At 56.5% G+C, this 12280-nt stretch overlaps 1 protein-coding gene across 4 annotated transcripts; it reads right to left on the reverse strand.

The window, feature by feature from the left end:
- Nucleotides 1-239: 239 nt before the first annotated feature.
- Nucleotides 240-10352, reverse strand: PRR7 (proline rich 7, synaptic). Of its 4 annotated transcripts, XM_043465770.1 has the most exons (4): nucleotides 9613-9825; nucleotides 8194-8310; nucleotides 1024-1680; nucleotides 240-810 (listed from the first exon to the last, which is right to left on the reverse strand). In XM_043465770.1, exons 3-4 carry the CDS (start codon nucleotides 1433-1435, stop codon nucleotides 413-415), a joined length of 810 nt encoding a protein of 269 aa, XP_043321705.1. In that variant the 5' UTR covers nucleotides 1436-1680; nucleotides 8194-8310; nucleotides 9613-9825; the 3' UTR covers nucleotides 240-412. The 4 variants fall into 4 exon arrangements, with proteins under 4 accessions (XP_043321705.1, XP_043321708.1, XP_043321706.1 ...); XM_043465773.1 differs by lacking the exons at nucleotides 8194-8310; nucleotides 9613-9825 and adding an exon at nucleotides 9904-10352; XM_043465771.1 differs by lacking the exon at nucleotides 8194-8310.
- Nucleotides 10353-12280: the final 1928 nt, after the last annotated feature.

Genomic DNA, 12280 nt, shown 5'->3' on the forward strand with positions numbered 1-12280 from the left:
CTGATCTGTGGTGGGCCGCCTGCCCCGACCCCATTCCCAACTCTTATTACCTCTAAAGCTGTGAGGGCATCCTCACCAAGGCCCCCAAGGAAAGTGGGGTATGAGACTCTCAGGGGAACCAACCAAAGGTTTGGAGCAGGCTGACCTCAGCTTTAGCTCTACAGCTTGTTTTGGGCCGATGAGACCGGCCACACCTGGCCACCAGAACCTTGGCCGCAAGCAGTGGGCGCCCCCTCCGCTTGTACCAAACCAGATCACACACCTTTATTATCCTCAAAATGTAACAAACGGGGTAAGAAATCCCTCCCTCCCGCCCCACCCTCCCACCCCCCCGCAGTCCAAGGGAAGCATTTAAAAAGCCCCGCAATCAGGCCAGGAGTCCGCGGGTGGGGCTCGGGACGCCGGGCGCCCTCTATACGGCTGTAGTCCTCCCGAACAAGGGGATGGAGACCGGCAGGCGCCAAGCTCCGTGCTCCAGTGGCTCTCGGCTGCTTAGCTCTGAGTCGGTCCAGCTGGGGAAGACCCGGCGGCCGCGGTCCGCCTGCAGACAGAGCGCAGGGCAGGGCGGCGCGGGCCGCGGGGCGCTGGGCAGGTGCAGAGCCGACGTGTAGCCCCGATCCAAGAAGAGCGGCTTGTAGCTGGGTGGCGGCTGCTCCTGTTTCTCCGCGCTGTCGCGGCGGCTCAGAAATGGCGTAACGATCTTGCGGTAGAGGCCGCGCGTGTCCGTGAGCACCTCGCTGTAGGGCGGCGGCGGCTCGGCCATCATCACCGCCTCTTCGTAGCACGGTGGCTTGGACATGTCCGATTCCGCTGTGAAGTGGGAAAGCAGTCCGCGGGTGTGAGGCCGACTCAGCCTCCCGCAGAGGCCTCGGCCAGCCCCAGCCCACTCCCTCTAACTAGGTTCGCTGGAGAGGCTTTCCCGTGGAAGCCCCGCAGGAGAGCAGCGAGCCCTCCTCTCTCCGCCTGCCGAGGCCTCGCCCACCCTAATGAGCCCGGCCACCCCCTGGCGCACGCGGTACTTACCTTGGCGGGGGTAGCTCCAGGGCCGGGGCGGCACGGAGAGGTGCGGCGGCGGCGGGTGCGGAAGCGCGTGGTGGTGTGCGTGCGGGTGCGCGTGTGGCTGCGCGGGCCCGTGGTGCAGCAGCGGGTGCACGTGCACGTGCTGGTGGGCGTGCGCCGGCGCCTCAAGACGGCCGCGGTGAGGGGGTGGCGGGGGCGCCAGGCCCGGGGGACTCCCTGCCAGGCTGCCCTCAAGCTCAAGGGGCTCCAGCTCAAGGGCGCGCAGGTTCTGCTCACGCAGCCGCTCCTCCTGGCGCCGTTTGAGGCGGCGGCGCAGGAAGCTGCAAAAGCAGCAGAGTAGGACGATGAGACCCCAGATGAGCCAGAAACCGGCAAAGCACGTGAGGAACGTGTAGGTGCCCTGGGACATAACCATGGCGGCGGCGCGGGCGGCGGGTCCTCGGCTGCTTCACTGGACAATGGGTTCCTCGACGTGGCCCCGGGCCCGCGCCAAGCTCCCAGACGCCGCCAGCGTCACTCGAGGACCCGCGGCCGGGGGCTGCCCGCAGCTGGGCTCAAGTCGTGCGCGCGCCGGCGGGGAGCAGCAGCAGCAGCGGCGCCCGTTCCTTCCCATGGCGCCGGCAGGCGCGCTGGAGGGCCTCACCCGGGACCGCGTGGAACCTGTGGGACAGACAGGGCGCGGTGAAGGCGCGCTGCAGCCCCCAACGACTTCCTTGCCCACGCAGGTGCCCTGCGCATTCCCGGGGAAGCCTCCTCTGCGGAACCCCCGCACTCCGCGGGGGCCCGGTGACGTCACCAGGGATGACGTCACGCCCGAGGTTTCCCCGGTAGGGCTTTCCCGTATCTGAGACCGGGCTGCCGCCACCGCCGCCTCCCATCCGAGGTGATTCCAGGCCGGCCAGCAGGGGGCGGGCGAAGGCCAGGTTCAGCTTCAGTGTTCCTGAGAGATTCTCCATCCGCATCTCGCGGGTGCAGGGTACCCCAGCTCCGAAAGGGCTTCAGTCTGCCCATAGGCAGACACCCAGGGCGCTGAAGGGGAGCCACTGCGCGGTTGCTTTGCGGCGGGGAAAAGGTGGTTCACCTCCTAGGCCCCACGAGCAACCCGCTGGGGCCCAGCTTCAGCCTGTGCATACGCACCTGGTAACGTCTGGCGTCTTAGACCTTGTTCCCGCTCCCAAACCTGGCTGCCCAGAGCTTGGAACATTCCGGCCCGCACCGCGGCCTCCTGGTTGTCTCAGCTCTTGTAGGGGGGATCAGGCGGACGGTTCTTAGTGGCTACTGCGTGCTACCAGCTTGTCTTTGTCTGAGCCGAACATGCCGCCGAGCGTGGGCCGTTCCCTCTTTTCCTTTCCTCTAGGCGCCTCCGCTCGCTGAATCCCATCTCCGTCTCCGCTTCCCGAGCCTCCTACCCATGCGCAGCCCGACTTGGCCCTGCCCTTCTAGCTCCAGGCCGCCATGTCCCTTCCCCCAACTCCTTTCCCTCTCTGCAGAGGGTAGGAAAACTAGCTCAAGTAATTGGTACCGCCTGGGCCCACATCACTTCAGATGGGCACTTCCAGTTCCACTTCCTCTCCACAGTCAGGGTTGAGAGGGGAAGCTTGCATCGTAAGAGGTATGTAGGAGGGGAGCCCTGACTTTGGAGGGACAGTGGCAGGCAACTGTTCACCACCCCCTCAGAACAGGAATGAGCTCTTCTTGAATGCCTCACATCCAAGGCGTTTCACATACAGTAACCTTTTGGGGTAACGAATTATTCCTGTTTTACAGATTTTACACAGTTAGCAGCTGTGTGGATGGCAGGTGATGGTTCTATAATTTGAATCCAAGCCTGGCCACAAAACCCTAGCCTGGGGTGTTAGTGCTGCCTCCTGAGCTATTTTGTGGGTCTCTTTGGACTCCCCGTCCCCCATCCTCAGCATGCCCAGCCAAGGCACACATATATTCAGCTCTGGGCATCACAGTGGGCTTGAGCCCCAAGCTGAGGACCCCACATTAAACTTAGACTGGTCTGAGAGCAAGCTGGGGGGAAGCCAGGCCGCCCAGTATACCCCACACTTCTCCCCAGATGGCTCCTGTCTGACTCCGCGGCTGCTCTGTGCCATGTGCCACTTGGTGCCCATGCCAGTCCCTTTCTCCTGGGCCTCCATTCCAGAACAGACAATGGCAGGAACAATAGCTCCACCCGCCCCCTTCACAACCCCACCATGAGGCTGCCATGGCGACGCAGCCCAGATAAAAACACGATGCTGCCAGTCATTGGGGGTTAATTAAATCTGTTCTCCTTTTCCTGAGCCCACAGGAATTTTCAGGAATGCTCTGAGGAAGCTGGCACTAACTAGGTGCCTCCTTGGCTTGCAGGGCCGGAACAGCTCTGGGTCACAGAAGCACTTCTGGGGCTGGAGGTGATGCAGTTTAGCTGACTCCAACGCCAAGGACTGTCTGCTGTGTGAAGCCTTGTTTTAGAATCCTTCCATGCAGAATAATCTTATGTAATCAATACCACCTTCCTACTGTGGGGGTCATGCCCATCTGATGGACGAGACAGGCTTAGAAAAGGAAATGACTTGCCCAAGGTCACACAGCTAATAAGGCGAAGAGCTAGGATTTAGCCTGACTCTGAATCCAAAGTCTGTGTTGAAACACTTTCCCCTAAATGATGAGTGTGATATTTAAATAAGTATGTGTGAACACTCAGCACAGGAGATTTGGTACCTGTGGGGGCACTGGCCAGGTTGGCCAGCCTGTAGTCAAAATGCACCTTCCTGCACCTTTTCACCAAAACTTGGTGCTTCTGCCGACCAGCCCTCAGTTCAAGAGTGGGAAAAGGCTACAGGGTGAAGGAGAGGTGGAATGGCAGCTCTAGGGTTAATAAGGAACAAAGGACAGGGACTCTGCCCTGAGGGGTCTAGCTCAGCTCGTTGGGCGTTAGGGGGACAGACAGGCCAAACCCAAGACCCGCTGGGTGCCACTGTCGACTCTCTAGTCTACCAAATGGATGTGATCCCCAGCGAGAAGGTGGTGTTGAAGATCATGTTAAGACGTGATCATCAACGTATGATCATGTAAGATCATAGAAGAGGCATAGAACAAGGCCTGACACACAGTAGACAGGCCTTGGTGGGTATTTTTATTTCTATTTAGCTAAATACCAGCCAAGTGACAGAACTATTGCTGAATTGTACAGACTTGGCCACCGTGGTTCTGAGAGAGAAAGTCTGCATACAGTCTCAGCTGAGTTGGCCCTCTGGCCTCACACTGACTCCAGTGCCTAATGTGGAGGGGAGCAATGACAAATGCCTCTGGGGCTGCTGCTTCATCCTGGTGGTCCAGCAGGCCCAGATGGCAGGAATCCTGCCTGAGCCTCCCTCCTGATCTGGAGGGAGTTGCTCAGTAACATCTCATCTAATTCACAGTAGATGCCCACTATATAAATGTCAAGGGATTCATTCAGACTTTTCCAAGGGCTTTTCCTAAGCCAAGTTTCTCAAAGCCTTTCCAAAGTATTATTCCTTTACCCCTTCACGCCTCGTGCATGCTCCTGGCAGGTCTGGAAAGCCCTTCAGATGCAGACCCTCTGCCTGTTGCTTACAGCAGCTCATCTTCTCCATCCCCTGCAGACACATGCCTGGTCCTTAGTAAATACCAACTCCAGCTGTGTGCTGGGAGCAGAGCCTTCAGCCAGGCTTATCCTTAAGACTGCTGTTTTATGCTTTGTTTTCTGTTTGTTTCCTCCTCATTCTCTTTACTTACCTTCTTGTGGGTTATTTAGACATTTTTCAGGGTTCCATCTTGATTTCTTTGTGGAGTTTCCGAGTATATCGCTTTGTAGGGTTTTCTTAGGCCATGCCCTCACTGGGAGCACAGCGGGGGGTGGGACTGAGACCTGGGAAGGGTTATGTTGTCTCAGTTTCCTCATCAGTGGAGAAGAGTGAGCTAATCCATGCAAAGGGCTTAGAGACACCCCAAAACATGAGCACTGCTGCCCACAGTTTCAGAGCTGGGGGTGCAGACGTGTGTGCCCCAGGGCTGGATGCCGCAGAGTTTTCTCTCAGTCACCTTATAAACTAGGTGAGCATTCTGCCCATCTGACAGATAAGAACACTGCTCAGACAGATTAATGGTCTCTGGGGCCTGGTACATTGCTGTGTGTACCTCCCACACTGTTCCTCTGCATAAAGCATTCCAGCACCCTAACCTTAGACCCCAAAGATCTGCTGCTGGGTCTTTTATCTCCGCAAAGAGCCCACCATTTACACCATCTGCCAAGTCCTGTTGTTTTTAGCCCTCAGAGTTATGTGTCTTCATCTGTCCACTTTCTTTTGTCCACCTGTCACTGCTGGCTTGGCCAAGCCACTGTCCTCTCTCACCTGGGCTTCCATGACCATTGCCACCACTTTCTCTGCTTCCACACGGTGCTCCTGCTTGGCCTGCCATTCTCCACACTGCCTGTTTCCCCCAGGCCTTCTATGAACCCAGCTGCAACACGGCCTCACTGCTCTGGCCCCAGCACTTGCTCCTCAGCCTCTCGGTCTCACCTGTCACCTCCCTGGACGTGTCAGTTTCCAGCTCCCTCACTGCCCCCCAGGGCTGGCTGAGAAGTCCAGCAATATTGATCACAGTGTTCTGTAGTCACTTGTGTCCAACACGAGGGCTACGTCTGTCTTCATCATCTGGCATATAGTAGCTCAAAAACCACTTGTTGAAGGAGTAACTGGAGGTGTTCAGTTACCTGTTTGGTCTTTTACCTGTCTGACAAGGAACGTCTCAAAAGCTAGGTCTGCATCTAGTTCATTCCTGGGACATGTTGCCCATTCACCAAAACATCACTGATAACCAAGCTATCACCAGCTCTCAGCCCTCACAGGGAGGTTTATAAACAAGCTGAGGATACATACATCTACGTGAATAAAAGGAAAAGTCTATGTGGAGATTAAGATGTGTACCAGGGGCTCTGAGGTGGAAAGAGGAAAGGGGTTCTGGGTCACAAGAGGAAGCCCTGGACATGAGCCCAGAGCTGCTAGTCCTGTGAAGGAAGAGGAATTCAGGCCAGGGGACAGAGGAGAGAGGGGGGAGAGTGGTGTATAGAATGAGGGTGGGGTAGGAAAGGTGACCACTCACCTGTCCTGCGTGCCCTCCCTGCATATGCCAAGTCCCTTGCTAACCTCTTTACATTCATTGCCTCAGGCAGGAGGGTGCTCAGTCACTCAGTCCAACTCTTTGCAACCCCATGGACTACAGCCTCTGTCCATTGAAATTTCCTCTGTCTATAGGATGTTCCTCTGTCCATAGAATTTTCCAGGCAAGAATACTAAAGTGGGTTGTCATTTCCTACTCCAGGGGATCTTTCCTGGCCCAGGGATCAAATCCGAGTCTCCTGCACTGGCATGCAGATTCTTTACCACTGCATCACCTTGGGAGGTAAAGTTTGCATGCGTGCATGCTAAGTCGCTTCAGTCCAACTCTTTGTGACCCCATGGACTGTAGCCCGTCAGGCTCCTCTGTCTATGGGATTTTCCAGGCAAGAATACTGGAGTCGGTTGCCATTTCCTTCTCCAAGGCAGGAGGGAGATGCTGTCATCCCCACTCTACAGGCAGGGAGCTGGGGCCACTTCAGGCCCACGTGGCCTGTGGGCTTATGAAATCCAGGGAACTGTAGAATCTGGCAGGAAGGTCATTTCAGGGAAGCACTGGTGACATTTTTACACTCCTCTCACACCAAGACAAATGAACTGAAACCAGAGAAAAGTGACAGGAACCGTCCCAGCTGCCACCATCAGGCAGGCATGGAGCTGGCCAGAACCTTATTCCCAGCGAGGCCAAGGTACTGGCTTGACACACTTCACCTGCTGGCATCTCTGTGATCCAACCTCAGCACCAGGCCAGGAACCCAGGGCTTGGGAAACTGCAAATGGGACAAAAGATGGGGGCCCTAAGGCGTTGGTGTCTACTCAGATCTGCCCCTCCAAGGGAGGTGGCCACAGCTTGGGGTGGGGGGGGGTAGGGGGAAAGCAGAGGGGATTATACCCTCCTTTGAGGGGCTGCCTGGTGAACACACAGAGCACTGAGCAGGGAGACCTGGGTTCAAATCCTCCTTCTGCCCAGCTGTGTAAACCCATCCCAGCTATTCCCATGCCTGAACTGAATTTTCTTCACCTATAAGACAGAAATGATGAGACCAGCCTGGCAGTGCCAAGGGAGGAGCAGAATTGATGCGGGATGTGAAAATACTTCAAGACCAGCATACACAGCTGCACTTGACAAACGAAACTGCCAGCACCTTGCAGCCTTAATAGTTCAAATGTGTTAACTGGCCATGGTGCCACATCTACACAAGCCTGGAGGTAGTCCAGCAAAAACTGCCTTCACTTTCTCATGGGTCAGAGGTCTCAGCCTTGTGACTCAGGCTGGACACTGTTTGTGGACATGGTTTGTTGACCCATAATCATTTTTTAAAAAAATATTATGATTAGTTGTCAACATTTAAAAATTAGGAGATTTTTACATAAACGTCTGGATTTTTGGTTCACCTTGAAAATTGGACAACTTGGTCATACCAAGTCCACATTCTGACATGGTGACCTAGACTGCAGCTGATTAGTGCTCTAGTCCACCTGGGTCCTGAAGCCATTTGGGTTTCCAACCCCTGAGCTAGACTGAGCACCCAGGGGCCAGCAGTGCATGGGCCTATTATTGCTAAATTCCTTCTGCTACCGCCAAGGTTACAAGCTGACCAGGCCACAGAGCCCACAAACCAAGGAATGAAGCCTCAGGGATTTCCAGGGGACTGAGGTAGCCCTCACTGCTCAACTTCTACTAGAGAGAGGGAGGGAAGGAGGCAGCCCGGCAGTAGCTGGTCCTATAGAGCATCTGGAGGAGCAAGAATCTGGCTGCTATTGCCAGAAAAAGGAAAGGGGTACCAAGACCTAAAACACAGGGAATATCCTCACTGGAGGAATGTGGAAGAAGGTTAAGAAAGCTCCTCTAGAAGACTCTACAGTTCTTTTCTGCCTGGGTCACAAGAGATGTATGAAGCAATACCACAGCAGAGAGGGGCCATGCCAGTAGAGAAACTAACCTAGCTCCACCACTTACTGATTGCGCAGCCTTGGACAAGTCACTTCACTTCCCTGAGCCTTGGAGTCATCATCTCTAAAGTGGGGATCATAAACTTACCTTGCACAATGTTGTAAGGACTAAGGAGATCATGGATGCAGAGCGCTCAACACAGGTCTCCGACAAAGCAGGAACAGAATGAAAGGAGCCTGTGAGTAATTCCAAAGGCACTCCTGCCTGTGGGAGATTCAGGCCTGACTTAGGACACCACCCATCTAAGGGCATCTTTGCCTCAAATGCCTAGCTAATGGTCACCTGTGATACCCAGGACACCTCCCTGGATGGGAAAGGAGACCCCAGGATGGTTGTGATCACTGGGATATTGGGTCCAAGGCCTGCAGTCGGGGCTGGCATCTGCTGAGTCAGGCCTAGGAGAGCTGGCAGGAGGGCCCTTTCTCTCCCCCAGCAAGCTGCCCACTGAGGGGAGGTTGGGAGGGGAGCCAGAGGTCATTTCCTCTGACTCAGCAGCCATTCTGCCCTCAGAGGAGCTCCCCTGGAGGACAGGGCATCTCCATGTGGCGCTGGCCTGCCTGCTGGCCAACCTGCATGCCACCCAGCACAGTCTGGGCTTTGTGCTCAGACAAGAAAGGGACACTTGTGATCCAGACAATGGGCTGGGTGCTCCCATTTGGCCTGGGCTTCAGCTTCCCTGGATCAGCTGTGTCCTTCGCTCCTGCCTACGCTGCTCCTACCCCTCCCTGGAGAATGTGGCTTGAGAAGAGGAGCAGAGAGACCCACCGTGGGCCCAAGCTACCATTTGGCACATGCTCTGGCCATGAGGAGGAGGGAGGTGAGCATCTTTCCTCTTCCCTGGTAGGGACCGTCGCCTCTCAAGCGCCCAACTCATGGCAGGCCATTTCGCTGGCGGTGGGTGCGGTAGGGTAGGGGGATCGGGGAGGGGGTGGGAGGTTGGTGTGGCGGGGTACGGACCCCGGACCCTTGCCTCCTCCTCCCATGGCAGGCCCAGTGGCTGGGCCGCCCCCACGTTTGCTGCCACCCCAGGAGCCCTGCTGCGACGACTGTAGCCACGTGGGAGCCAGCTCGTGCCCACGGGGCCGATCGCCCCCCACCCCCACCCTCGACGGCTGTGGAGGCAGGCACATCCTGACAGGGCCAGAGGGGCGAAGTTCCCCCCACCGCGAGAGGGAGAGTCCCCCCTCTCCCTGCGCCCCTGGGATGCGGCCCCTCGTGAGGTGGGGGAGGGGGCGTCGCCGCCCTGCAGCCGCGTTGCCGGGGAGCGCAACCCCGTTGCTGTGGCAACCGTTTCCAAGCGAACTGGCGGCGGCTCGCGCCCCGCTCCTCGGCTCACTGGCGCCCTCCCTCCCTCCGCTGTGGGCTGGGGGAGGGGCTGGCCGAGGCGGGGGTCCGAGGCGGCGACCCGGGGCCAGGGAGCGGAGGCGCCCGCGGGGAGGGGCTCAGCCCCGGGACCATCTTTTGCCTGCGCTCCGGACCCGATCGGCCCGCCGCCGCTGTACTCACGGGCCCAGGCATCCTCCTTGAGCTCTTCCTCCTGGCTCAGGGCGAGCGGCGCCGGCCCCGCGGATACAGCCCCAGACCCGGGGGAGGCGGCGGCCCCAGGGAGCTGACTGTGGCAGCGAAGGCGGCTCCGAGCGCTGGGCTGGAGCCGCGGGGCGCGCGCACGGGCGCGTACACGGCGCGTACCGAGTCCGGCGTGCGCGCGCGCGGCAGCCAGCAGAGTGCCCCCCACCCCCGTCCCTCGCTGCCGAGGAGGCTGTCCCGGGAGCGAAAGGCGGAGGACCCGAAACCCACCTGCCGCATCCGAGACTCAGCAGGAAGGGCGCCAGGCTCACCCTGCACAGGGAATGCTCACCCCACGCCACACAACTGGCAACAGGCTGTCTGGACCTGGCACACGCTGGCAGACCCCGTGCAGGCCCTCGTCCGCCGAACACACAGTATGCTGAGACAAGCAGCTGAGATGGAATACCCTGACACACACACAGTCACACACACACAGCTGAGATGGAGAACCCTCTCTCTCTCACACACACACACACACACACACAGCTCAACGCGGAGAGCACACACGTGTCCTGGCCCCGGTCACGTCCTGACAGGCACCGCACACACCACACGCATTGGGCAGGAGTTGGAGCAGGCGGGCACCCCACTGAATCTCCAACTTATAAATACATGGTCCACTCCCAACTCACATCAGTCCTTCCAGTGAATCAAGCCTGAATTTGCATTGAAAGGACTGATGCTGAAGCTGAAGCTCCAATCCTTTGGCCACCTGATGGGAAAAGCCGACTCATTGGAAAAGACCTTGATGCTGGGAAAGATTGAAGGCAGGGGAAGGGGACAACAGATGAGAGCTTGGATGGCATCACTGACTCAATGGACATGAGTGAGCAAACTCAGGGAGATGATGAAGGACAAGGAAGCCTGGTGTGCTGCAGTCCACAGGGTCGCAGAGTCAGACTCTACTGAGCAACTGAACAACAGCCCAACTCACAGCCCTCCCCACTGTGTTCCCCGCACACACTAGGACATGTCTAGTAAGAAGTAGCACATGGAGTACTAGTGCTAGATCTGTACATCTGGCCTCCAAGGGCTCTGTTCATCTTCAGGGAACAGAGGTGAGCTCTAGTCAGGGCCGCCACTGCCTAGGCTGAGTCTGATCCTGACTGTCCACCAGCCTCTTAATTGGGTTCTTTGTTTCCAGTCCAAATTCTCCTCCACACTTAGGGTGGTCTTCCAAAAAACATCCTGTACTCTCATGTTGGCCAGAACATTTTGGGTTGCAAGTGACAAAACCTCAAAATAAATAGGCTTGAGGCCTATTTGTGTAATGTAACTTTCCCGGTAACTAGACTGTCCAGGGGATTTTAAGCTATGGTTACAATTGGTTCCAGGTGTTCTAGCAATGCAATGAGGCATTTATCTGTTCTCTCCACTCAGCTTTCTTCTGTTTGCATCATTTTCAGGTAAATCTGCCTCCATGTGGTGGTGATGTTGACCCCACAGCTCTAGACATAAGCCATCCATCCCTAGAGATGGATGAGAACACTGTCCATCAGTAGTTCAGGCAACCCCCCAGGCTCCTTTTGGATTTGTTTTGGCCAAGTGTACATAGGTGAACCAATCCAGGTATGGGTGAAGGGATATGTGTTCAGTCACCCAGTATCCATTCCCTTTTCTTTGAGCACCCTTATTTCACTATGGGACTCACCACACCCCCATCACTGGGGTACAGTACATCACACTGTACCCCTGATGTACAGTGGGTAGGTTCCCAGCCTGATCAATTGGACTCCTTCGATTTGAAGCTCGGTAGTGCAGACATAAACATGGCTGTAGCATCTTGCTTCTGGGGGTTGTGCTACCTGATGAACTGCCTAAGTCCTGGTTCTCTCAGCTCCTCTGTATCATTTTAACACGTTCTAAGTTAGCTATAGGACAGCTGTCACTTGCAACCAAAGACCCCTGACAGTGCCCCCGGGTCACATGCTCTAAGTGTATCTGTATAGAGCAAGTGCCAGCCCAGTCCCATCTGAACCATGACGACTAAGGGGAGTTTGCCCAAAGGAAACATGGGGTGCTTTTGTACATGTTAGGCAGACACCCTAACACAACCACCTAAAACCCTTCAGGACTGCCCCCACCTTCCAGATGAGACCCCACATCCTAACACAGCTTTCAAAACCCAGCATGGCAGTCTCCTTGATCTTGGCTCCAGCCACTGACCCACTAGAGGCTCTAGATCATTCATCTGACTCCTTTTCTGGGAACATCTGATTTTGTATCCTGGAGGGTCCCAACTGGACAAGTTTGTGACAAGGGGCCTCCTCCCTTGCTTTGTGTTGGCCCTCAGTCTCAGCCCTGTGGCAGCCCCAGCAGTTCTAGAATCATCTCTGCTATAGTGCTGATCACACTGGGTCCTACTGTTCCCACGTCTGCTTGCCTACCAGACTGAGTTCCAAGCTGGCAGGGGGGCCTCATCTCCATCTGGGTTCCCAGCTCTGATCACAATGCTGGATGGGGAGGAGATGAACTTGGGGAAGACTTGTTAGTAAGTAAATTCTGGAAGTTTCCTCTGCCAAGGATCCACTGTGGTAAGAACTTTAAAGTGGGTTGAACCCTTGCCAAGAAGTTCCCTGTGTGCCTACCTAGCCTAAGGGGAGTC

Source organism: Cervus canadensis, chromosome 4 (genome assembly GCF_019320065.1).
Source record: "Cervus canadensis isolate Bull #8, Minnesota chromosome 4, ASM1932006v1, whole genome shotgun sequence".
Taxonomy (NCBI): Eukaryota; Metazoa; Chordata; class Mammalia; order Artiodactyla; family Cervidae; genus Cervus; species Cervus canadensis.

Excerpts from the sequence above, each read along its gene's own strand:
- PRR7 (XM_043465773.1), bottom strand. The coding sequence starts at position 1,435 with ATGGTTATGTCCCAGGGCACCTACACGTTCCTCACGTGCTTTGCCGGT. Across the intron at positions 811-1,023 it reads CTGGAGCTACCCCCGCCAAG|CGGAATCGGACATGTCCAAG; the intron begins GTAAGTACCGCG and ends CCCACTTCACAG.